Source organism: Oryctolagus cuniculus, chromosome 15 (assembly GCF_964237555.1).
Source record: "Oryctolagus cuniculus chromosome 15, mOryCun1.1, whole genome shotgun sequence".
Classification (NCBI taxonomy): domain Eukaryota; kingdom Metazoa; phylum Chordata; class Mammalia; order Lagomorpha; family Leporidae; genus Oryctolagus; species Oryctolagus cuniculus.
The window spans coordinates 68,009,573-68,035,459 of NC_091446.1; the positions used below are offsets into that span (position 1 = coordinate 68,009,573).

Sequence of the window (25,887 nt, forward strand, 5' to 3'; positions counted from 1 at the left end):
CCAATGTTGGGTATCCAATCAATTCTATCTAGCAAGTGCTTTCTTGGATAGAGAGGCATGTATGCTGTAATAAATACATCATTCCCTCTATGGACTATCTCTACACTTATATATAAAAATAAGCATTTTTACATATAAAATCTGGGTATATATCATATATATATATACCACAACACAGGAATATATATGTAGCATGTGTGTTTCCTTCAGGAAAGGAACTCAAGCTCAACAGCAGAGGAGATCAAGTATAATTAACCAAAGGCAAGCATGACAATGACCCCCAATTGATGAGGCCTCTAGAACTGTGGTGGCAATTACCTCAGCCTAATCAATGTCCCTTAAAATTCCTGAGACAAGGCCTTCAAGAGAAACACACGGTTGTCAAAGTCTTATTTTCAAAAAGAAAAATAAGACAAAGCCTGAAGCTGGCCAGAGGCTGGGGGCGGGGTGGGTGGGTGGGTGAATGGGGAGTAGGCTTCCAGCATACTCCCGGGCTCCAGGCTACTCCGTGGACCATGTTGAGGGATGAGGGAGTTGGGCATGATGTCATTGCTACATGCAACATAAATACCAAAAGAAAGAAACTGTACAGAAAAGAAAAGAGGTATCTCTTCTAGAGAGAGACAGGGGAAACTAGACTCAGGGCTGCTGGGAACCCGTTTTACTCACAATAGATCACTACCAGTGTGCAGTTAATATAGAGTAGGGGCCGTATTCCAAGGCAGCACAGGGGAAAAAATAAATCAAAGATATGTCAATGATTAGAAGTTAAAGAAAATGCCTTCAAACACAACAATCTAGACATGACTTGCCCCCTAAGAGTCCACCCTTTGGCAAATTTGAGAGGCTGGGGGGTGAGGAGGGAGGAAAGTAAATCATTAGACCAGGTAGGTTTGTTAAACAGAAAAAGAAAAGGGGTAAATAGTAAACTCCAAGAGCTTGCTCCTTGGCCAGAAAGATGCATTGGACCGACTTCCTTTTGGCAGAGCTATGAAGAAATGGAAAGAAATGAAAACGTTAAACTGTACTACCACAGGATTTCCAGGAATGGAATGCCCACACTCCATATTTCTCCAGATAACACAACACAGTACATTGAAGGTTATTGAATGAAAATGAATGAGGAGGTAAGGGTGGTGTAGGAAGGGAAAGGACTGGGTTGGGAGAGAAGGGTCAGGAAGCTTTGGGTAAAGACCAGGGACTGTCATCCTCTCTGTCCGCAAGGAGGTGACTCATAACGACCTGGACAAATAGCTCTGACCAATGATTATGTGGGTCAGCTGCTTTCTCTCACTTAGGGCACCAGGCAACGCCGGTTCAATGGCATGGGGCCACTTCAATGCACTACTGACAACCCTGTCTCCATCTCATGAAAGTTTCTTTGCCACCAAAACATATCTCTGATGTCCTCATTGGATTGGCCTGCAATGGGAAATTTGTGTTCAATAATTCATTTTATTGTAACCATCCTCCCCTCCTTCACACACATATCTGCATCCTACCATTGGTGCTATGGCCTTATAATTCAGAAGAAAAGTATTTGGACAACTCTGGTTTTTATCAAACATGACCCTCACAGCCAAGGGCTTTTGTAAGCTGTGGAGCCCAAGGCAGTGGGAGGATGTGGGGAGATGGGGGTGAGACCCTGGGGACCTCTTCTGCAGCAATCGGTGCCATGCATGAAGGGAGATGATGCACTTCACAGTTCAAGCAACATTAAAAGGAAATCAAGAAGATAAAATTTTCAAAAATTATGTGCTTTTTTCCCTCCAGGATATAGCTAAAAGTCACTTTTTTACTTGCCTGGAAGGCATATGGAAAAATAATCCACAGGCCAAATTCTTTTGACTAGGACATTAAAAATGTCCCTGCTGTGTTCTGCTAAGGTGTCACCAAGTATGAGAGTGAGAATCAAAGAAGCTCTCTTCTCCCTTTCACTTCTACCCTCACCTCCCCAAGTCTGTTCTCCATTCAGTCACCACCAAGATCTTTACAGGTAAGAACTGATGATGTCATTTCCTTGCTTAAGATCTTCCCACAGCTTCCTAGGAGAGGACCCAAACTCACGCCCCTGCCATGGCTGTTGCCTTCCTCGGATCTCATCTTGTATCACCCTTTTCCCAATGCCATCCACTCCACTGGCTGTCCTTCTGCCCACCAAACGCTGCAAACTGAGTCGTGCCTCTCTGCCGAAGGCCTTGCTCTTCCTCCTGCCTGAACCGAGTCTTGGCTTTAACGTCAAGCAGCGATGGAGACCTCCTGGCCTTCCATGCAGAGAAGCAGCAGCATCCCTGCACGATTCCTCACATTCTTGGGAAGTCTCATCTCTCTTCCTAGCACTTATCTGTCTCTGAATTTAATTGCTTCCACGATGATGGGTTGGCTCCATTCACTAGAGTGAAGGTTTCAGGAGGACATGACTTTATCACGTTTACTATCCATTTCTGACACCAAGAATAGCACATTGCACAAAGAAGGCACTTGGAAAAGGGCTGCATAACTAACCAATTAGCAAATCATGGTCTTGCCAGGTCATTGACACCACTATGGGATGCAGGCCCCTGCAAAAAGCCCTGCATGAGTTATTGGTCTCAACATTCCCCTGCCTTTCCCAAGACGCTCACTCCAAAGAGCTCACCCTCTTGAATTTGCTACTTCTCTTGCCTCCAAATGTTGTACTATTTCTCATGGAAATGATCCCAGAGACCCCTGGAGATGCTTGGTCAGCTGGGGTGTGGATGGAGCTGGGCTGACTTCCTGGTAGGAGAGGCCTTTTGAATCATGGAGTCTACAGGGATTGGTTAGGGAGTGAGGTTTGCTCTGTGCCTTACACTGTCAGATGCTGTTCATGGTAGGTCAGAACCAGGGTGGTTGTAGGCCCTGAGATTAGAGGCTCTTGTTCCAAGATGTCAGTAAGTATTCATCTTGGTGAGGTGACAGAGTATGGGAGATGGGGGCCTTGTGTGTTAGGGAAGGAGAGAGGAGCAAAACAGGGGAACTAAATTACCCCCAACCTTGGGAATCAGCTTGCAAGGATGTCCACAGAAAGTTCTGTGGGCCACGAGTGCGTCCCGTAGGGCATGTGCTCCTGAGACTGGGTGGCATTTTCATGCCCCAGCAGAGCAATATCGTAACCCACTGGCTTTGTGTGCCCCCTTTAGAAGTTCAGTGAAAAGGGCTCTTGCTTGACTTGGCATCTCCCACAATGCTGCTCTTCGGTCTGGTTTCAGCTTGTGAAAAAGTATTTTATGGAGTGATCTTTCTTAACTGTGTTCTTACTCATCAGAATCAAGAGCGCCCATCCCGCCCTTCTCTCCTGCCAGAAAGATTAAGGTACTCAGAGAGCAGCCTCAGGAGAGGCCTTCAGGGGAGCTGAAGTCCTGGGTGTCAGCTGTGTCACTGTCAGTCACTGCATCCTCTCACCACCCTTGGAAGCTTACCTTCCCTCTGTTTTTGTAAAATGGGATGAATAACACCCCTGCTGATTATGCACAGTTGACAGGATCTACACAGGATCATAAGGAGGCTTTAAAACTCTGAGTCACCAAGGATTTTTGCTTTCTCTGGTGTTGAGACCAATTTCTGTTGGGCAACAGCACAACTGCAGCAAGTGGAACAGCCTGCCCCAGGCAAAGCACACTTTAAGTCAAGGTGTCATTGAGGCTCACAACTCAGCAAAGCCATCTCAAGAGGCCCCCAGGGCAAGTCAATTTAGAGACAGGATAAGCCAGAGGCTCCTGAGCTCACTGGGGTCTACCCCAGAGAGCAATGGTGCTTGATGTTGGCCTTTTGAGACATGGCAATGGGAGCCCATGGATGATGGCAATGGTCTTTTTGTGGGGAAGACCAAGTGTATCACAATGGAAAACTGTGGCTTTCGGCACCAAGAACTGCAGGAATCCCAAATGGAAAGTGAGTCCGCTCTGATTTTGGAAACCGAGTCTAGTACAGCCCCAGTACAGCCTTCTTGGCACTTGGTGGTTCCTATCCATTGGAAATCACTATACCACATCATTCCCCGCCTTATAACCTTAGCTACCTTCCTTTTGAGGCTTTGCACTTGACTACGTGAGGCTGGACATAGCTACCTAGCTTGACCCATATACCTTGACCTATCTCTTCTGAGTCAAGGAGTAGGGTCAACAGTCAAAGACCAGGGATCAATAGTGGTGACTTTTCATCCTCTGTTGTAACCAAGTGAGGATGGAATTTATTTCCTGTGTCTTTAAACTGCTGGGTGAAACATAAACATAGCCAAGAAAACTCTTGGTGTTTAGTGTTTCTCTAATAGGAAAAGGAGTTTGGGGAGTCAGAGGAGAGGGAAGGAGAGAGGAGAGGAGGGGGGAAGAAACACTACTTACGCCGTTTGCAGCCGCATTTTTTTATTCTTTTGGGATCTGTGATGTCATCATGACAGGCCTTGCAGTAAAAAAATGCCCTGGAGAAAGAGAATGGAAAAACTGACACGTTTCATAACCCACCCAAACGAAACGAGTACCACATTTCCTCTGCGGTGGTGCCAAATTAATGAAACATGCCAGCACTAATTTCCTTTAATCTTTTGAAAAGTTTAGACATTTGCAGACGGAAATGTTTGTTGCAAGACCATTTATTTCAAACACAGGGTTCCGTGATTTGAGTTAGTGCTTCTTTTCATAAACTTCCACTTGAAAAGCAACGGGGAGAAAGGTTGCTGCACTGACACACGGTGTCTGCTCGCTTGCCTTTCAAGTGAGAACCGCCTTGGGAGCCGCTCAGGAGAACAAGCGGGCAATCGGCTCTGGGCCCTTGGTGGGGAAGTTAAATGTAACTCAGAAACCCCACAGTCTGGTCAAATCTATATTAAAGGGGACACATGTCTGACGCTCCTCCGTCAAACACAAATATTAACCTTGTCACTTTGAAAGCACCTTCTCTTGTCAGCCAAAGAGAGAGAGTATTGAGGAGGGGGCTGGAGAGCCAACAGCAAAAGCAATGAGTTGAGCAGTTGGTTCTTCTGTCAAACTGCCCCTGCGATGTCATAGCACATTTCATTCCAATGCTGGCTAGCCCAACCCCCACACTCTCCAACCCTGAGACTGTGAAATCAATGAAGGATTTCTTCACACGAGGGAGCAAGCTTGGCCGACCACTGGGATGTGGTGAGCAGGGGCTATGGCAGAGAAGGTAGAAGGAAATCTAGAAGGAGCAGTCAATAAGAAAGTCCTCTAATCTGACCTAAGTGTCAATATGGGATTGTGAAATGCATTGACTATGTCAAAAATATTCTGGATGAGACAAAATAAGATCATTCGAGTACTATTTAAAATCACGATGCCTAGAAGAACAGTGCCAGAGGCCTGTGCCCTTTCCATACAGGTGGTTCCAACTTACAGTGGTTCAATATAGGATTTCTCAGCTTCATATGGGTGTTAAAGCAGACCTACGCAACCATCCTGCTTTTCACTTGCAGGATGATATGCAATACATTATGTGAGATATTCAATACTTTGTGTTACCTGAGTTTGCACAACTCTGAGACAATGTAGGTGTTTCGAGCATGTTTAAATTAGGCTAGGCTAAACTATGATGTTCAGTAGCTTAGTTGCATTAAAAGGATTTTTCAACTTGCAGTGTTTTCAAGTTAGGAAGGTTTTAGGGGAACATAGGCAGCCTCCTTCTATGTCAAGGAGCCTATCTGGACTGGAAATACGATAAAACTCACCAGAACATCCTTTCCACTTCCAGATCTGGCAGCTAAAAACTCCCTGGCTTGGCAGCTTCACTACCCTTGACATGAAATTAAATGCCAGAGACAAATATGGCCTTCCAGGGTTAAAGAAATGAACACAATTCTTGACCATTTGATTCCCACGCTCCTTTTTGTTTCTCACTGCATTTATATTTATGATTGTTACCAACACCAACACTTTTGCATCTGGAAGAGATCTGGGAGATCCGGCAGTCAAAACCGCTGGGACCTGTGTCCTCATCTGTAAGTTGAGGAGGTGTCACGGCCCACCCAAAGTCATCCCAATCTATAGCTAGGCCAGCCCCAGGACGTCTAAACCCACATCTGGCTCTTTTTCTTTATAACTTTTTTTTTAAAAATGTATTTATTTCATTGACAGAGAGAGAAGGACAGAGACAGAGGAGAGAGAGACAGAGACAGAGACAGAGACAGACAGAGACAGACAGAGAGGGACCTTCCATCTGCTGGTTCATTCCCCAAATAGCCATGACAGCCAGGACTGGGACAGGCTGAAGCCAGGAGCTTCTTCCAGGTCTCCCACATGGGTGCACAGGCCAAGCACTTGGACCATCTTCTACTGCCCTCCCAGGCACATCCTCAGGGAGCTAGATTGGAAGTGGAGCAGCCAGGACTTGAAACAGTGCCTAAAGGGGTGCTGGTGTCACAGGCAACAGCTTACCCTGCTATACCACAGTGCTGGCCCATCAATCCTCTTTCTACTATAGCAACTCTTCTATGTGTGCTTCAAATACCAACTAACATCATTTTTCAGGAAAAGGAGGGGTAGCTAGCTATCTGCCCTATGTGACAACAGGGCTCCAGTCACTGGTGATCTGCTTGAAATGGGAGAAACAGGAAAGGAGAAAGCAGCCTGGCTGGGGCAGTGCTTTTGGCCATTGTCTTCCCCATTTGATCTTATACATAATAGTAATGAGGCCATGAAGACAGCCCTTAACGGTTACAGGTCACAGACAACACATTCTAAGCATTTCATAAGCTTGAATGTCTTTGATTTTCAAACATCCCTTTGTGGAGGGATGACTGTTATCTCTGTTTTACAGATTAGGAAACTGAAGCACAGACTTGATTGCGTGGCCTGCCCAAGGCTTCACAGCTAAGAGTGACAGAGACAAATCTACAGTTTGGCACCAGAGTCTAAGGTCTTAATCACCCCTACGTTCAAGAGATGATGTGGGTCTAAAAGGGCTGTTGAAAGTGCGAGTACCTCAGGAGTTAAAGCTGAATTCTTTTTTCAATTTAATTTATTTTCTTAATTGACAATTAATAACTATATAGGAGCAGGCATTTGGTGTAGCTATTAAACACTCCTTGAGATGCCCATCTCCCATACTGGTGTATCTGGGTTTGCATCTCAGTCTGCTCCCAATGCTAATGTGCACCCCAGGAGGCAGCAGGTGATGGCTCACGTATGCAGGCCTGTCATCCATGTGGGAGACCCGGATTGAGTTTCCAGCTCCTGGCTTTGGTCTGGCCCAGCCCAGCTGTGACAGGCATTTGGGAGAGTAAATCAGCAGATAGCTAGATCTCTTTCTCTTTGGCTGTTTCTTTGTCTTGTTACTTTTCAAATGATAAAAAAAGAAAAATTATATATATATGTATATGTGTGTGTGTGTGTGATATACAGCTTAATGTTTTGAAATCTGTATACACTACAGAATAGCTAAATCACACTAATTAATATATAGTTCCTCACATACTTACCATTTCGGGGGATAAGTACACTTAATTCTACTCTAGTAGCAATGTCCAAGTATACAATACAGTGTTAGTAACTATAGTCCCCATGATGTACTATAGATCTCTTGAACTTACTCCTCCTGCCTAACTTAAATCTTGTACCCGCTGATCAACATCCCCCATCTCCTCCACCTTCAGGCCCTGGTACCCACTACCTTACTCACTTTCTGGTTCAATGAGGTTGACTTTAAAAATTTCCACATATAAGTGAGATCATGCAGGATTTGTCTTTCTGAGCCTGGCTTATTTTACTGAATGTAATATCTTTCAGTGTCAGCCAAGTAAGGCTAATGAAGGAAATGAGGCAAGAGTCTGGGGTGTCCCTGCTGACCTGGAGACACACCCCCCTACTGGAGGAGGCAGAGCACTGAAGCTCTAGCTGACACTGCTTGGCAAGCACCACTGGCCCTGCCTCTGTCGTGCCCACCTGGCCAAGCCCCAGCTTACTGTACACCTGCACCCGAGCATTTAGTGCTGCTGACGAACGCACACTCCCGCACTTCACATGCATGGTGGCTGTGGACGCTGGAGGTCTTTTCACACTCCTGGGACTACTGCATTCCCCTGGTGCCCCCTTCCCACCCTCCAGAGCCACGCCCTCTGCTCGCCTTTCCACATATTCCTGTTCATCACATCCTCTCCACAAGCAGCCTTCCGGTGGCAAGGACCTTGCCTCGCACATCATCGGGAAGACCAGCTCTGGGTCCTGCAAGGCTGGCCTTGAGGCTCCCTTTGTCCTCTGCTTTCTGGCGTGTCTGGCCAATGCGGGGAGCCGGCAGGAGACTGGATAGTGGGAAGAGATGATTTCACCACATTTACTCCTGGACTCGCTCCCTGCCAGGTCATGAAATGACAGAGCCATGCAAGACACAGCTCTTGCCGGGCTCCCTTCCATCATTACAACTTCTCTCTCCAGCTCCTGACAGCCCTCCTTCCCTGGGACCCTGCAAATATGGGTTGAGGGGGGGCTCCGCTGTGTTGCTAGGTCTGGGGTGCCTGACCATGCCTTGTTGGCTTTCCTGAACTTACTGCCCACGACTTTACAGTTGGCCTCTTCCTAAAACTCCGCTTCTTTCCTGCATTGAAACGTGTCCCCTGTTTCTTACAAGGACCCTCACAGATGCCAGACATTTACATCTCTAACTCTGATCTTTCCCTGGAACTCCGGACACTTAGATCCCACTGCCTCTATGATATCTCCAAGTGTGTGTTCAGTACCTATCTCCAATGTACCAGAGCCCAAGCAGAATCTCAACTCCTCGCCACCCAAAACTTACTTCTTCCCTAGCTCTCCCCATGCAGCCATCACCCTCCAGCCTGCTTACGGCTCAAGTCAAGGCTTCACCCTAGACACTTTCCCCACTTCTTCTACGCAGCCCATTGCATATACATAATGTATGGATATCCTGAAGGAGACCTTCCACTTCTGTCCACCAGTCAGTCCATGATCCCTCATCTTTCTCACAAGCCATGCAACAGGCTCTGCGCCTCTTGCTCCATTACATCCCGGGCTCTGAAGACTTTTCACTAATACAAATTAGACCATGGGACTCTCAGCTTAAAACCATCAATAACTTCCATTCGGTAACAAATATCAAGCTCTTTATGAAGTGGTACAGGGAGCAGCCTTTTCCCCTAATCTCATCTCTTACCCCTTGCCCATTTCCCCTCCTCTACTCCCTTAGTCACACATTCTTTTGTGGGTCCCTAATAGAACAGACTTCTCGACCGACCTCCACGTGGGGGTCCTTTCCCCTCATCTCTCTCTCTCTCTGTTCAAATGCCACTTGCTCAGAGCAGTCTCACTTGTATGCCCATCTAAGTCAGGGAGTCAGTGGCACTGCTTCTTCCGCCAGGAATTTTGAAGAGCCCGTGATTCTCTTCTCCGTAGCACATGAGCCCCCGGCTTCCCCCGCATTGCTCACCAGTGTTTGTCCGGCACCTGGTGAGTATGGAGCTTCCTGAAGAGTGAGTGACCTACAGACAACTGGAGGAATGAATGAATGTGATCATGCTGCCCAGGGGTGTTGGGTCTGCTGATTTTTCAGGGAAAACAAGTAAAAAGGATTTTCATATAAAAGTCCACCTTGTCACTTTGGCAACTTATTTATTTATTTATTTATTTATTTATTTATTTTTTGACAGGCAGAGTGGACAATGAGAGAGAGAGACAGAGAGAAAGGTCTTCCTTTGCCGTTGGTTCACCCTCCAATGGCCGCCGTGGCTGGCGCGCTGCAGCCGGCGCACCGCGCTGATCCGATGGCAGGAGCCAGGTGCTTCTCCTGGTCTCCCATGGGGTGCAGGGCCCAAGCACTTGGGCCATCCTCCACTGCCTTCCCAGTCCACAGCAGAGAGCTGGCCTGGAAGAGGGGCAACCGGGACAGAATCCGGTGCCCCGACTGGGGCTAGAACCCGGTGTGCCGGCGCCACTAGGTGGAGGATTAGCCTAGTGAGCTGCAGCGCTGGCCTTATTTATTTATTTTTAAATTATGACTCAAAAGAACTCTAGCTGCAAGCCAGAGCAGGCAGTGATCTACCATTTTGTGACTTCTACAGCAAAGACCATGTTCTAATGCTATTTAAAAAGGAAAATACTGGAGCCGGAGCCGTGGCTCACTTGGTTAATCCTCCACCTGCGGCGCTGGCATCCCATATGGGCACCGGGTTCTAGTCCTGGTTGCCCCTCTTCCAGTCCAGCTCTCTGCTGTGGCCCGGGAGGGCAGTGGAGGATGGCCCAAGTGTTTGAGCCCCTGCACCCGCATGGGAGACCAGGAGGAAGCTCCTGGCTCCTGGCTTCAGATCGGCACAGCACCAGCCGTAGCAGCCATTTGGGAGGTGAAACAATGGAAGGAAGACCTTTCTCTGTCTCTCTCTCTCTCTCTCTCACTATCTATATCTCTACCTGTCATATAAAAAAAAAAGGAAAATACTGGGGCTGCTGCCATTGTGGTGCCACCTGGAACTCCAGCATCCCGTATCAGAGCACTGGTTCTAGTCCCCACTCCATTTCTGATCCAGCCCCCAGCTAATGTGCAGCAGAGGATGGCGAAGTGCTTGGGCCTCTGCTGCCCATGTGGGAGACCTGGATGGGCCACCAGGCTCCTGGCTTGAGTTTGAACTAGCCTGCCCATTGTAGTCATTTGAGAAGTGAACCAGCAGATGGAAAATCTAAAACACACACTCGCTCTCTCCCTCCTTCTCTCCCTCTATCACTGCCTTTTTAATAAATAAATATCTTTAAAAAAAGAAAAAGAAGAATATTCAGTGGCAAGAGTAGAGAGCAAGTCCCCAAATGCCCAGCCCAAAATGGCCTTTCAAGGCTGGCATTGGATGGCTTTAGTCCTTTCTCTAAAGCCCCGCATCTGGAAGCTTCTGAGCCCGAATTCATTAACTCCTTTTGTTGCTGTTTGCAGCAGAGGGTGCAGACTCCACACTAGATCATCATAATCTACTTTTCCATTTTTACAAAACTTGTTTAGTTTCATTCAAATCTCCAATGTCCTTTCTGTGGTTTTCGGCAGTCTTCATCTATTTGAAATCCCTTAACTGACAGCATTTGCTCTGACACATCACACACCATGGAAAATTACCGGCTGGTGTTGGAGCTGATTGTGTCAGCATGTATTTGTGAATACCATAAAGCACTGAAATGAGACATAGTGCACTCCCTAATATAGGAGGTAATTTGTTTTTTGGACTGCTTGGTATTTGTGACATTCATTAGTGAGAGATGCAATAGGAAATAGAATTACACAAATGGGAGCTTCATGTTATATTTGCTATCTGGGAGGTACACATGATGTATGGGGCTGCTGTGCTCCCCGGCCTCCTATACTTGGCATCGAGATGCTGTTTCGAGCTTTTGTGACTCTCGGAACGAGAGCACAACTTTGCCTTCCAGAAGACCTGGGCAGGAGGCAGTGTTCAGCCCCCACGCTCCCCACTTTACCTTCCAAGTGAATGTCGTTCTCAGGATACTCCTGAAGGACAGTGAGGCTTTCCCAGGTACTGAATAGGAAGCGTTTCTCTCCAGCCATCAAATAATGGCGCCTTCCCCCCCATTTGCAGATATAAACTTGCAATTAGAGAGCTCAGTTTTTGCTTCTGTTTTTTTCTCCCCACCCCATGTTTCTATCTTCCTGAAAGCTCTTGTCGCTAGCACAGTTGGCTTACTCAACTGGGAGAGGAGAGAGAAAACAATCCACAAACAACTTCACTCTGTTCTTAGCATGTCAAGCTCACTCTTCAGAAAATAATGAAGGTCCTGGAACCAGACTTCCTGACCTCAAATTCTAGCTTTACTTCTCATCAGTAGCAGGATTTGCAGCAAGTTAGTTAATCGATCTAAGCCATGGTTTCTTCCTATGTAAAGCAGTAAACAACAATAGTGCCTATCACATAGGGCGGTCATGAGGATGACATGAACTCATAAATACCAAGCACCTAGCACCTAGATGGGTGCTGGCGCATAGTCAGCCCTCCAAAAAAAAAAAAAAAAAAAAAAAAAAAAAAAAAACCATGTGGGAGTCATTCAATTTAGTAGAAAGAGTTGGTTTTAGAAAAAGAAAAATTAGTTCCAATTGGAACTCTGACACTTATTTATGCGCTATGTGGCTGTAAAGAATTGATTGATGTTTTACCGATGAGGAAACCAAGGCCCTGGGTGTTTAGCAAGGTTGCCTTCCAAGGTTATTTTGAGGAATTTTAATAAGGAATGTGACACACCTATCATAGGCTTCTCTCTAATGAGGAGCTCATTAAATGAAGACAATAGGTTCATACAGATAATTACAGATGTTCACAACTCACAATTCACTTAAAATGTTTCTCATAGAATAATAAGAATACATGTTGTTCTGCAGTGAGCCCTATGATTCCTAGGCTGCTTAAACTTAAGGATAGGTTTAAGGATAGTAATAAAAAGGGCATGATGAAACACTGGGGCCAGTGAAAGCCTGGACTGACCCTACCGGGATTAACAGTTGAAGCTGCCACTTATCTGCAAAGCCACAAATAGAAATACAGTCAGGAAGATATTTCATCTGAACTTTCCAAACCTTTTGAAATCCCATTTGCAGTAGAAAGTTGATCATTCTCAAGTAAACTTGTCCAGATCATATTAAACAAAGACTACTAGACAAGGAGCCAGTTGTCTTGTTCTGGATCATCAGGAGTCAGAAAGAGGAAAAGACATTCTGTCTAGCAGTTAAGACACGAGTTAGGACACCCACTTCCCACATCAGAGTACCCGGGTTTAAGTCCTGGCTCCATTTCTGACTCCAAATTCTTTCTAATGCAGACCGCGGGAGACAGTGTGATGGCTCATGTGCTTGGGTTCCTGTCCATGCAGGAGACCTGGATTACGTTCCCAACTCCCAGCTTCAGCCTGCCCTAGCTTTGGCTGACCTAGTCATTCGGGGTGTGAATTAGCAAATGGAAATTTTCTCCATCTCCCTCTCCCTCTCTCTCCCCCTCCCATCTCTATCTCAAATAAATAAAAAAGAAATTTTAAGAATCAGAATGACCTGGAGCAGCCTATCAGTTCCTATCCATGGGCCTCAGTTTTCCACCTTGTGAAATGAAGGAGCAGGTAACTGGGCTTCCCACTTTTAAAACGGTATTATTCTAATTCAACAACATGAAATTCACTATTGAAAGGGAGTCCATGGAGGCACTGAAAAGCACACTTGATTTTTAGATATACAAGAATCATATCTGCAAGCCAAACTGGTTGAATGTACCACCATGTCATGATTCCTGTATTAAAGACTATATGCCAAGGTTATTTAAAAAGGAAAATATTCGATGGCAAGGAATAAAGAACAAATCCCCCAATGCTCATCTCAAAATGACCTTTTGAAGACTGAAATTTGCTGGCTTTACTCCTCTTTTTCTAAAACATTGCATCTGACAGCTCCTATTATCTAGAACTCATCTGGAAGTTTTCAGTATTCAGGGCTAGATCCCCGTGCACATGGAAGCACGCTCCCTTCAGCAGGTCAAGATGTCCATGACTGGGCCAGAAACAAAGGCAAATGAAAATAAATGCTTACCTTTTAACTTCTTTGGCATCACTTGCGATGAAAAATCCTAACGTGCCTTCTTGGATCTTAAGATGATTTCCAGGGTTAATTAATATACTGCTCAATGAACAAAAACAAACAAAGAAGACACACATGTGAGGCCATGTTCAAATACAACCTTGAAGGCTATACCTATTGCTGTTTCTATAGGGGGCCCACTAGTCTAATGCTTTCCCCTAAGATTTTTGTCTCTAGCTTGATGTACGTTGGCCCACACGTTTAGTTGGATGAGGCCATCATTAAGCTCTATGCTTGATTTCCCAGGTTGGTACACTCCTAGTTGAGGAAACCAAAGCATATCTAGGTTTGACAAGGGCCTGGGTTTGTATAAAGGGACAGTCTTGCTGCCATCAAGGGCATCTGACTTGAAGCAACTTTCCTCTGTATCCTTTGAAAGTGCTTTCGATGGCTAATGTTGAAGCATGATTGGTCTAATAAAGCCCTTGCTGCACCAATTTTCCATTAGAAGACAGAGTATTAATGGGACCCCTATATGCATTCAGAAACATACACGAATACACACCACATATTACTACGGGGAATGGTACACGACACCCATCACCAATTCAGAAGCAAAGCAAACGTGTTGATAGCAATGATAGGACAAGGCAGTAGAGGCTGTGTGCACCCTAGGTATTGGATCTGCCTCATCAGCAGGGCAGAAAACTGTCAGCCTTTGGACATCTTCAGTGATTCCAGCATGCCACTGAGAAAACTGTACAGGGTATCTGAATAAGAGGCATGTGCAGCATGTCCTAACTGGGACAAACTGTAGTTAGAAAACAAATCCTTGCCCTCTAGGGAAGTGTGAGCCTGAATAGACACTGTCCTGCTTCGCAGCAGTAAAACAGATTAGCTGACCAAGTTGTGTTCAGACTGACAGAAGAGATAAATATATCCTATCCTAATAAATGAATGAAACAAACAAGTTTAATCCCATGCAGATCAAAAGCAGGATACAAGAATGTCCTACAAAGGGGCTGAAATGAGGCTTTGGATGTAATGGGTCCTGAATTTGGGGACTCTAAATTGAAGCAATACACAACAAAAGTATTCTTTGATCTGAAAGCTGCCGTTTAACATAGTAGATATTTGGAACCAGACTAAAGGAAGGCTTTGGCTGTCCAAAACAATCAAAATGGAAGAGGATAATTAACATGTAACCTTTACTGCCAGTAAAACCACTCCAGGAAAGTGCTGTGGCCAACACAGCGATATGGCCATAGCAAAACAGGTGAACTTGTGTTCTGCTGAGAGAGCTCAGGGCAGATCATTATGGCAAAATAATTGTCTGAGGTCACAAGAACATCCACCATTATCTACAGCAAGACCAAACACAAGGAAACCAAGCCTGCTTCATCACTGTTGTTAACACGAAATAATAGCAAGAGCCTATGATGCTTAGTTCTGTCCCCGAACTACAGGCAGCAGTGAGATTCCACCCAACTCAGAAAGCAGCAGGACACACTAATAGCACACCTCATGCAGGCACCTCCTAATTACCCATCACAGACTCTTCACGTGGGCATCATAAGCTCTCTGACTTCACAAGCTCAAGCCAGGAAAGGCTCACAGCACCTACAGAACTCACGGATCTCGTTCTCAAAGCCAATTAAAGATGATGCTTCAGAATGGCAGAATTCTGGATTTTGCACATTTTCATATTTCCCTTCCTTCTAGGCAGTTCTTAGATGCCCTGGCTCTACAATCAGAAACTGCTTCCCAATGCCAGCACTGCGACTCAGCAGCCCTGTGACTTTGGACAAGAACTCAGTGTTCTCCCCCTGCAAGTTGGGGACAATGACGACAGCCTTGCTTCAGGGAATGCAGTGAGAGCATGTGCAGAAGGTGCCCTGGATGCTGGTCATCACTACTTCCACGTTTCAAATTCAATCTATCTCATTTCCTACAAAAAGGCCCCAGATATTTCATTTTCAGTAAGATTATCATAGAATGTCTTTAGATGGCAAGGTGGAATGGAACTTAAGGCTTCTTATCAAAATGCCCTGCCCATAATGAGATGAAGTTACAGGACGAAGACCTGTACCTTCCAAAATAATCTACAAGGTCATCCATCAAAGATTTCATGTACTTCTGGAGCCTACAGGAGTTAGTTCTCTAAAGTTGGAAAAGTCTACCTTTTGATATGTTTTTATTTCAAAATGTAAGAAAAGCTTCTGAGTGAAAAACAATGCTATAATGATCTGAATAACATAATTCAAGAGGAGAAATTGACTTGCATCAACTTGGTGACATATATTCATTTTATAATAAGCCCCACATAGAACTCTACTTCCTTTTTTCTCGTTGTGGACCTCATTAATTGTACACCATCAATCAAGCCTACTAGGTCATTTTGAAATGTGGTGATGGCAAGTCTCCTCTCAATGGAAGGTTTCTTTTCATTTCCTCTGTTTGTTATGTACTGTGGACAAGACTTGGTCTACAGTGACAGTGTGGGACTAGCACTCTAGAAAATTCTAGGCAATCTATCATAGCTCTTGGATTTCTTTTAATGAGGCAGAGAGGAAAGAGACTGACACTGACGGTGATTCAACACTCAGGCAGAGGAATCAGGCCTCCCCAGTTTAGGTCCTGGCTGTGGGCATGTGGATACAGCTAAGCCTCACTCTCCTCATCTGTAACATGGGGCAAAAAATCACTAGTTTACAGTGTGTCTAAGGCACTGAGTGTCACAAAGTAGGTCCTTCTGACACAGTTACTGTTCATGGTGAGCTAGGTGGTTGTAAAACTAAATGGGATGTACATCTGGCAGCAATACAGCTCTGCATTTTGTTCTTGGTGCTGATCAGCTGCCCAGAAGGTGCCGTACCATTCTACCATTCTGGAAGGACCCTTCCCCTGACTGCAGCATCCAGTGCATTTTGTGCCTGCATACCACCTGAAGGTGGGCTCGTCAGGCTGCTCAGAGGACATCTCGTGCTCCTTTACTGTCGTGGCTGATTGGGTAAGAAGCCAAAAACGCCCCCAGTGACCTCACTGACTGCCCTCTTACTCTCTGTGGATGTGGGTGGGGCAGTTTAAATCTCCTCTGTGTGAGCTGTGAGGCAGCAACGATATTGAGATAAGGCTAAGGAGTCTTCCTGGTGGGAACCCAAAGAACGAACCCAACCCTTGAGAGCCATGAAAGAAAGGAAGCTGGACACATAAAGATGCTCACTGTGCTGTTTTTGGCTCATAGAGTTGGGCTTGGTGAAGTACAACCTCCTGGTTCTAACAGACCATGGCACAGAATACAATCTACATGAGGGTGCAGTGCTTCTCAGACACTCTGGGGTGATACATCAATTTTTTTTTATCTTTGATAATTCAGACGTTAGCTCTTCTATCTACATTCCAAAAGCTAAAGTGCTAATCCTCCTCTTCCTGAAAAATGCAAAAACAGCATTCTAGACATAAATAACTTTATTTTTCTTTCTCCTACAAAATGAAACTAACCCCTAGAATTTGTTATAGGCCTCTGAAAGTGAGTACATAAATTTTTTCCAAGGATCTTTTTGATCTCTGTAGGAGACTATCCAATGTCAAGTTTGTTTTGTTCTTGTGATTGCTAAAAGTCTCCCTTCCTGTGTGCTTTTGATTTAGAGTGGGTCCAAGTTTCTCTAATTCACTAGCTTTTACATCAGAGATAATCCAAGATGTGTCATGTGAAGAACCAAGAAAGGCTCTAAGAAAAAAAAAGCCCATTTATCCATTAGCAGAATTCCAGTGAGGACATCTTCTTGGCTGGGGTGGCCATTCCCTCACTTATGGAACATATAAATGACCCTCTTTCTTCAGAGACCTTGCTGATTTCTACTGAAAACATCCAGTGACAGCTGGGAGCACCACAGGGGTGTGGTTCTTTACCCCTTTTCTCTTTGGATCACACACTAGCTCTACTTATAGGCTTGTTCGCTGTCTACTCACCAACTATATTGAGCAAGCACATATTTTCAGGATAGAACCCATATTTGAGCAGAGAGGTGAAAAACATGATCACATGCTATTTACCTTCGGGCTTTTAAAACCAGAAATCTTAGAATCCTGCATGCAATAAGCACTTTTCAACTGTTTGTTGAATGGATGATAAATATAAGTCATTGATCTCAGTTCCAAAAGCTCTGCTTTTGCCCTCTAGTAAGGGAAAAGGCAGTCATCCACCACTGTTCTTTCAAAAACCAAACTGTGATTCTCATCAGTCAGGCTGACCGAAGTAGTGACCACATCCTTCCAGCAGGTTGACCCATAAGCCAATGGTGCCCCAGTGGTATTAAGTATAAATATGTATATCTAAGCAGCCAGCCTCTTTTAGAATTGGAGTAATGGATTTCAATATTGAAAACATAACTCACTTGCAGCTGAAATATGTATTTCTTTTTTTATTTTTATTTTTTGACAGGCAGAGTGGACAGTGAGAGAGAGAGACAGAGAGAAAGGTCTTCCTTTGCCGTTGGTTCACCCTCCAATGGCCGCCACGGCCGGCGCGCTGCGGCCAGCGCACCGCGCTGATCCGAAGGCAGGAGCCAGGTGCTTCCTTCTGGTCTCCCATGGGGTGCAGGGCCCAAGCACTTGGGCCATCCTCCACTGCACTCCCGGGCCACAGCAGAGAGCTGGCCTGGAAGAGGGGCAACCGGGACAGAATCCGGCGCCCCGACCGGGACTAGAACCCGGTGTGCCGGGGCCGCAAGTCGGAGGATTAGCCTAGTGAGCCGCAGCGCCGGCGAACTATGTGTTTCAAAAACATGAAATGCATCCAATGGAACTGGCTAGCAGGGCTCAGTCCCACACGGAAATGTCTGATCAGGTCCCTCTGTGACGGGAGCACTGACTCTTAAGCTTCCTGGCACACATGGAGAATCTCCTGTTTCCCTTTGTTCACGTGTGCATCGCAACTGGGGAACACTTAGTGATCTTACTTCAATCACTGTAAATTTTACCTGTTAACTATTTGCGGGGATTACCAATGATCGGTAATTTGATTGAAACATACTGTTTTAAAGGAAACAGTATCCATGATGGTGAATGCAATAAATAGTATATGAATTGTTCTCCTCTCTTCTATTTTTGGTAGGTGTCATGTACCATTGCTCAGACTATTAAAGAAACATGATGACTCATACAAGAATATAGTTTCTGCTTAGTAACATGGTAATTATATTTGTGTCTAGTAAGCTAATGGGACTTCATTAACTAGAGCAACAATTAAGAACCACCTAGGACCTCAGTTCATAGAGCCATGCCTCTCAGAAGAGGACTCTTTAATCACACAAGTTCATATACAATTGCTATCACTAGGGGCTTTGAACCAATTGTGTCCCCTCTTGGGGACTATGACCACACTGCCATTTGTGAGCTGGGTGGGAACACCCCAAATCTCAAATTTTATTATCCGTCTGAAACTTTTCCTTTCTTGTAGGCTTTCACATATATACTGCTGGAGTCCCACACACCTAGACACACACTTTCAGTTGAGGATATATGCAGGAGACCCAGTTGCACATTACATGCTTCAATATACATGAGCCAAATCCACTTAAAAGAGACAGCTTAAGAAAGGTTGCTCCCAGTTGGTCAGATTCAAATGACCACCATCACTGTTGCCCATCAGTGATAAGGGCAATGGCTTGTTTAGCCTGAATCCATCTCGATAATTGTAGAAATGGCATTTTAAAATATATCATACATGTATGAAAAATTTTAGCCACTTGGGGTTGGGAAGTCAGAGTTGATTTAAAGAAGGCAAAGGCTGGGAGCAAGCCATGTCATTCTCTGGGACACTTTGGGTCAAATCATGCCTACATCACAACATGCCTTCAACCACAAGATAGAGATACTCAAAGGCCAAAAGCCAGCAAGCAGAGGTGCAACCACTGTGGACCTTGGAAGATGCAAAGTGTTGCAGTAACTTCTCGCAGTTGGATCATTTCAATAATACCAAACTGACAGGAAGCCACCTCTCTTTGTACACATCTACTCAAGAAATCACAGATGATCTGACTTTGGAAAGAGTTCCAGACACACACACACACACACACACACACACAGAGTTACAAACACAAACACGTGACAGTGATTACAACCACAGAAAAAAAGCAACTCTTGAAAAGAACAAGGAGGCACCTAAATAGTGTGTTTTCAGCGACACTGTCTTATAGAATATATTATTGAAAAACTATGCCAGAAATATTAACCCAAAAAGTTAAAAAGAAATTAAAACCACTGACAATGGTTTAGTCATGCTTCATGCAACACAAAACAACAGCAAAACAGGGCGGGGTCACGTGGTGAAAGTTGAGAGACTTTCTATGAAGAAATATGCCCAAACACACTAGGGAAGAACAGTCACGAGTTTGTCCCAATAAACAGTACTCATTCAGCAAGCCAAGTGTGATCACCTGGCAATTTAGTGGCAGTGTTGGAAGTCTTACTGAGCACTGCCCAAGAAATAAAATACTTCAAATGAGATCAGTAAAAATAAGTGTAAAGAAAAACAGAAGTGTAAGGGCTTGGTCTCTGTTTTGTGGATAAAAGGACATGAACTCTGCTCAACCCAAGGAGGAAGGAGTGACTGGGAACATGGGTGTGGGATGTAGACAATATGGCATCAGAGTCAGGGGACACCAAGACACATCAGGACGGCACAGAAACAGACACAAAGGGCTGGAGGGACGCATCCTCCTTTTCAGCTTTGATGGTGTTTGTTCCCACATTGGTGCCATGACTGAAAACAGGATTGTGCCTTCCCCCTGTTTCTTTAGGTTTCCTGCAAAGAAGTTAGTGCGTCGTTCTAGAGAACCCACAAGTCAAACAAGAACAGCAATAGACTACGTTCACTTTTCTGTACTCCACTTGGATGGAGGTGTACATATATGTATATAATTTACATATTATATACATATATACACACTAGACAAGGGCTGAGATTATATACAGGTAGATATATAATCTCTCTCTTCTTGAGTTCGTGGCAAATGGTTAGTCCTGTGGTTAGGAGTGAAGAGAGAGGATGGAGGCAGGAAGGAAAGTTAACGGCGAGGGCATACCGCTTTCGGCTTCTGCAAAACGACAAGAAAAGAATTGAAAATCAAACAATTCGATAATAAATTGACTGACACCAGAAGGAAAGAAGGAGTAAAAACCTTTGTTTCAAGTCATTTGAAGGAGGCATGTGAAAACAAGGTTTTCAGCAAGGCATGAAAACAATACTATGGGGGCAATCCAACAGCAGAAGAGGGAGCTAAACACAGGTCAAGGCAAGGGTCCACCAGGGAAGGGGATGGGAAAGGAAATGAGACATTTTTCAATGAAGAAAGGTATTCACATCATTATCTCGGGAAGGACCAAATAATCACATTATCTTTCACATGGTACTTCTGTTTGGGAATCCCTGTGTTTGCTTATGGGCATGATCTGCATTCCCTCAAATACACTTTTTTCCACAAGAACCAGTGTGCTTCCACACTTGAGACCAAGCCACATTTGAGAACTACAGCTGGCCAATGCACAAGAAAGCCAAAAAAAAAAAAAAAAAAGGCCAAAAAATATCTTTTTGCCCTTTTAAAAAATATATACCAAACTCTCTATGTCTACAAATTTGACTTTGTTGAAAACATCTCAGATTCAGGAATCAGAGGATCCAGCATTACAAAAAGAAAAAGAAAAAAAAAAAAGGCTTTGTCTTCAATGAGAGCTCTAGGTTCATTTTCTCAGATGGATGCTGAGCCGAGAACAGCTGCTCGTTCTCCAGAAGTGTTAGTTCAAAGATAGGGGTGCAGTCTCCTGCCTTGAAATTATTCCAGTGTGGTCAAAAAACACAGTTTAGCATCAGCATCATCTGCATCATGACACTTTTTTGAAGAGATACACAAAGGCGGTAAAGAACACTGAACCACTGCAAGATTGACTAATCTGGCAACACGAAGATTATCATTTGCAAAAATGCAGGAGACACCATTCCCCTACACAGGTGCACTGAGAATCGGCACAAACATGGGCTAACAGTAATCCCAGAAAAGTCCACTTCATCTGTTGAACAGCAAATAGCCAGGACTCTCACGGTGTCTTGCAAATGATATTCTTCACTTTGCCAACACAAGAAAGAGCAACGCGTATCCATATATGTATCTGTTCACAGCCATGGTCACGTTCTACATGTCACCAAATCTACCATTTAGTTTTCCATGTGGTGGATTTGGATTTTTTGAAATAGCTTAACCTTTTGATCAGATTGGCTTTATGAGCAATCTGATCTGGTAGTTAAGGCAACAGAAAACATTGGATTGACTTGCTTCCAATCCAGCGTTGTTGTAGTCGGTCAGAGACACAGGCTGTACATTTGGAAGTCTGGCTTGATTCATTCACCCAGACCATGAAAAACCCTTAAATGATGAGAGCAGGAGGCCTCTAGTCCTGCCCTGCACCGTGCTGTGATTTAGGCATGTGCTGGAGGGGGTGCTGCACTCAGTACTTGCACATCTGCGGGAACCAATGATTCACTATAGAAGGAACAAACGATGGACGCCACTTCAGAGGACAAAAGCGTGAACCTCTTTCAAGGAGCTCCCTTTCATCCAAAACGATTGATAGGGACTGGGGAGCAAAGATCACCCTGGTTTTTATATGACACATGCAGTACCCCCTCGACAGAATTCGTTCTTCATGTGCAGCTCCCCTCTTCCAGAGGTGAACTCATATATTGACTGGGGTGTTATCTATTCCACCAGACCCAGTCCCCCAGCAGTCTGATCTGCACGTAATTAAGTGCAAAATAAATAAATAAATAAATGGAGAGCTCCTGCCTCAGAGCCCTGCTCTCCTGGCTAATTTGCACTGCAGCTGATATTCCGCCACCTGGATTTCGGCTGCACCAGGAGAAGCACATATGGTGCACGATAGGCTGCGTGTAATTTGGCTATCAGGAGAGCCGGTGTCTCCCATCACGGCTGTACCGCAGGCCTTCTGGAAACAAGGCCGTAGCCCACCTGCTTTTTGTTCACAGCAGTAATGCAGGGTTTTTGGATGAGGTCTGTGCCCCGTTTGACACTTAGAGGGTGGCATGGGTGGGTGGAGACACTTGGATGGCTCAGCTCTCTCTTCTGGGGAAATCCTCTCAAAAGCCCAGGGGGCTTGAGACACCAGGCTGGTCTGGGATAGAAGCTGCAGCATTGGGCAGAGCAAGCCTTCTAGGGTGGGACAGGTGTTTTTGCACTGTGTTCCAAGCCAGAATGTGCCAGAAAGAAGTGGACCGAACATTCTCTGAGCCCACTCTCACACCATAAAGCTCAGCTGGACACTGGGTGGGTCGCACCAACTTACCGGCTCTCTCGGTTGGCAGACTTGTACTCAATGGCTATCATAAGGAGCTTGAGCTTCACAAAACACAGCCTGCAACGAGACAGAAAGGCCTCCCAGTCACTGCTTCTGAACACCTAGTCACACAACAAACCCTCTTACGGCCTCTCCATCTCCTAATGCAGTCGTTATCCAATGGAGCCCCACTCCGCGGCTGCTATGCCAAAGGCAGGGCTGGGACGACCGCCCCCTGTCTTCCCCATTAAACCTGCTTGCTTGCACTTGAGAAGGTGCTAGATGTTCACAGTGCCAACTGCACTCAGGATGTCTAGACACAGGCCCCAAGCAGGGATCTGTGCCTGGGGACTTAGGCTGGGCCAGATTCATTAGTTACTTGGTCAGGTAGTAAAATGCTAACTGCAGGGGGAGGGAGGGATTTGGAGCAGCTGGACCTGCTATTTGGAGTGCATTTCGGTCTTTTGTGCAAATGGCTCATATTGTTGTTGCGAGCAGACCCCTGTGTGCATGGAATGATGGTAATAATACTTAGCCTCTGTGTAAGTGCCCACCGCCTGACAATGGCCTCGTCATTCCTGGCTCCATCCAAGCTGTCTTACCTCGTCTGCCTGGTGCTCCTGACTGTGGGCCAGCTTGTGTGGCCTCCATGCCTACCCTGGGCCGCCTTTTCCCCAGATGCTTTCTCCTCTCCCCTCCCAGGCCACAGCACAGCTACGGCTCCAGGCAGTAGGTCTTCCCCAGCTCAGCCCCCGTAAGAGGCTGAGTTCTCAGGACTAACCGGCGCCGTGTCTGTCATGGCCCTGTGGAGCCCTCAGCCAGCTTTCCACCAGCTGTGCATGTTTCCTACTGTTTGCTGTGTCAAAACTTTTCCTCCTTTACCACAGCAACTTCTTTGAGTTCTGTTGGGGTTTTGGTTCTACTAAACTCACAGGAGGCGCAGTTGAATATTTTTGCCTAAAGATGTTCAGGGTGGTGTTATTTATACACAGTAGGAAAACTGAAAACAACCTAAATGTCCAATAATTAAAAGTGTGGTTAAATAAAGTGTGGTGCAATAGGGTGTCAGCATACAAGATGACTTTTCAAAAAACACTTCAAGATATAAGGCCAACAAAATAATATATAAAAAGATATAAACACGTAAAAGTAATTTCACAGTTAAATGAAAACATATATACTCCCAGAAATAAATGTTCACATAAACAAAAAGACTTATATATGTTACAGATTACAAATTTGTCTAATGGTCATTATCATTTGTGTCTTAAGGACTCTCTAAATCATAAAACATTGGCTAGTCAACGGATTGAACATTGAGCTGAAGTCATTGAGTCCCAGCATCGTAAAGGGATGAGGTGAAGGGGCAGGGCCTTTCTGGGTGGTGGTATCTAATCCGCACAACATCCCTAGGATGCTGTTACCCCAGTTATGCAGACTTTTACTAATAGCTCCATTTCACAGGTGATGATACTAAAGCTCTGAAGGCCTATTTCACTCGCCTAGAGTCTCTAGTTAATACCTAGCAGGAGATACGTCGTCTTCTTCAGTCAAGCCTATTTTGCATTGGGAGAGACAGGTAACAAGCAAACGTAAAAGTGGAAAACACTAACTCTCCAGATGATGGCAAGCGCTGTGCAGAACAAAACCACCTGTGAGGACAGAGAGTGACTGGGAAGGGGTATTTCCCAGTGATAACCTAGGAGGATCGCTCTAAGGATGCAGAGGGCACCCTGGGCATGATGAGACGGTGCAGGCAGTGGGGAGACGGGAGGAAGGAGCTTTCTAGGGAGTAGAAACGGCAAGTGCAAAGGTCCCGCGGTGGAAGGGAGTTCTGAGGGTGTGAGAATGAGCACTAAAGCCAGCAGGGCTGGAGCTGAGGAGCAAAGTTGAGAGTGGCAGTGCATAGATCAGAGAGTGAGGCAAGAGAAGCAAGGTGATGAGCACTCGGCTTGCCACAGCGAGGGGTCTGCAGTTTATCCCTGAAGAATGGGTGGGCTTCAGTTGCTTTTAAATACAGAAGTGACATAATCCGACGTGCTGGTCATGGAGATGTGTTGTTTCCCAGGAAGATGCTGGTGAAGGGGAAGGAGTCCAACTTCCCGTCCCTACCTGTGAGGTCGTGATGCCCTAGCACTGCCTTCAACACACAGATAGCAAAAGATCACCCAGGCTTATTGGGGTTCTCCCCATGATTTGCAGGTTTTCTGGTGCTTGGCAGCAGAGGCTGATGACCTGAGCTTTGCTGTAGCTTTCTTGCAGCTTGTTGAAACACCAACACACAGATCCAAGCGCAGGTAGGAAAAATGCCCTTCTTACTGTATGTACCAGAGAGCACAGCTAAACCTACCCTGGATGAGACTTACTTCTGGAGCTTAAATTGCTTAAAAAATCAGATAGCTTATGCAATGTTTATTGAACCAAATTATCAGATTAATTAACAGCTTTCTAATGTAAATAGTAGCTAAAAGCCAAAAACTCAAGGAGAAGGTTGGCCTTAAATTATCATGGATTATCCAATGGGCAATTGTGCTGGTATCTCATGAGCAATGACCAATCCAATCTGGGATGGTGGTAGTTCATGGAATCAAAGACTTTGAATGCTCTTTTGGGGATGTAATCCTACTTTGAGAAGGGAAGAAACAGTTCGTAGTCCTGGTGAATTACGCCTTCTTAGCCACTCTGATGCCATTAACCAATTGAATTTAGGAAGAAAGGAACTTCCTATTGCAGGACAGTCAACACGACCTGTGTACTTTCCTTAATATTTACGGGGCAGGGAGGGAGGGAACTCAGTCTTCTTCCACTTTTTTTTAATTTAACCTTTTAAATTTTTTTGTACTTATATAAAGGGAACACATTTCATGTCTTTCTTCTTTTTAAACCATTTCAGTATATTTTCATCTTCATTGACACAGAAGAGTTATATATATTTATGGGGTAGAATGCAATACTTTGATAGCATAATGAGACTTCTCACCCTACCCTCTTCTAGTTTTAAACCCA

The 25,887-nt window shown here is 45.1% G+C and overlaps 1 protein-coding gene across 27 annotated transcripts in view; it reads right to left on the reverse strand.

Moving 5' to 3' along the window:
• The window catches only part of KCNMA1 (potassium calcium-activated channel subfamily M alpha 1), a 781,282-nt gene that overhangs the window by 140,287 nt on the left and 615,108 nt on the right, over positions 1-25,887 (reverse strand). For 12 of the 27 annotated variants that reach the window (XM_051823030.2, XM_051823029.2, XM_051823042.2 and 9 more), the window contains 3 exon segments: positions 22,891-22,959; positions 13,543-13,629; positions 4,362-4,438 (listed from right to left, as the gene is read on the reverse strand). In XM_051823030.2, coding sequence (XP_051678990.1) covers positions 4,362-4,438; positions 13,543-13,629; positions 22,891-22,959 — 233 coding nt within the window. 27 annotated transcript variants of the gene reach the window in all.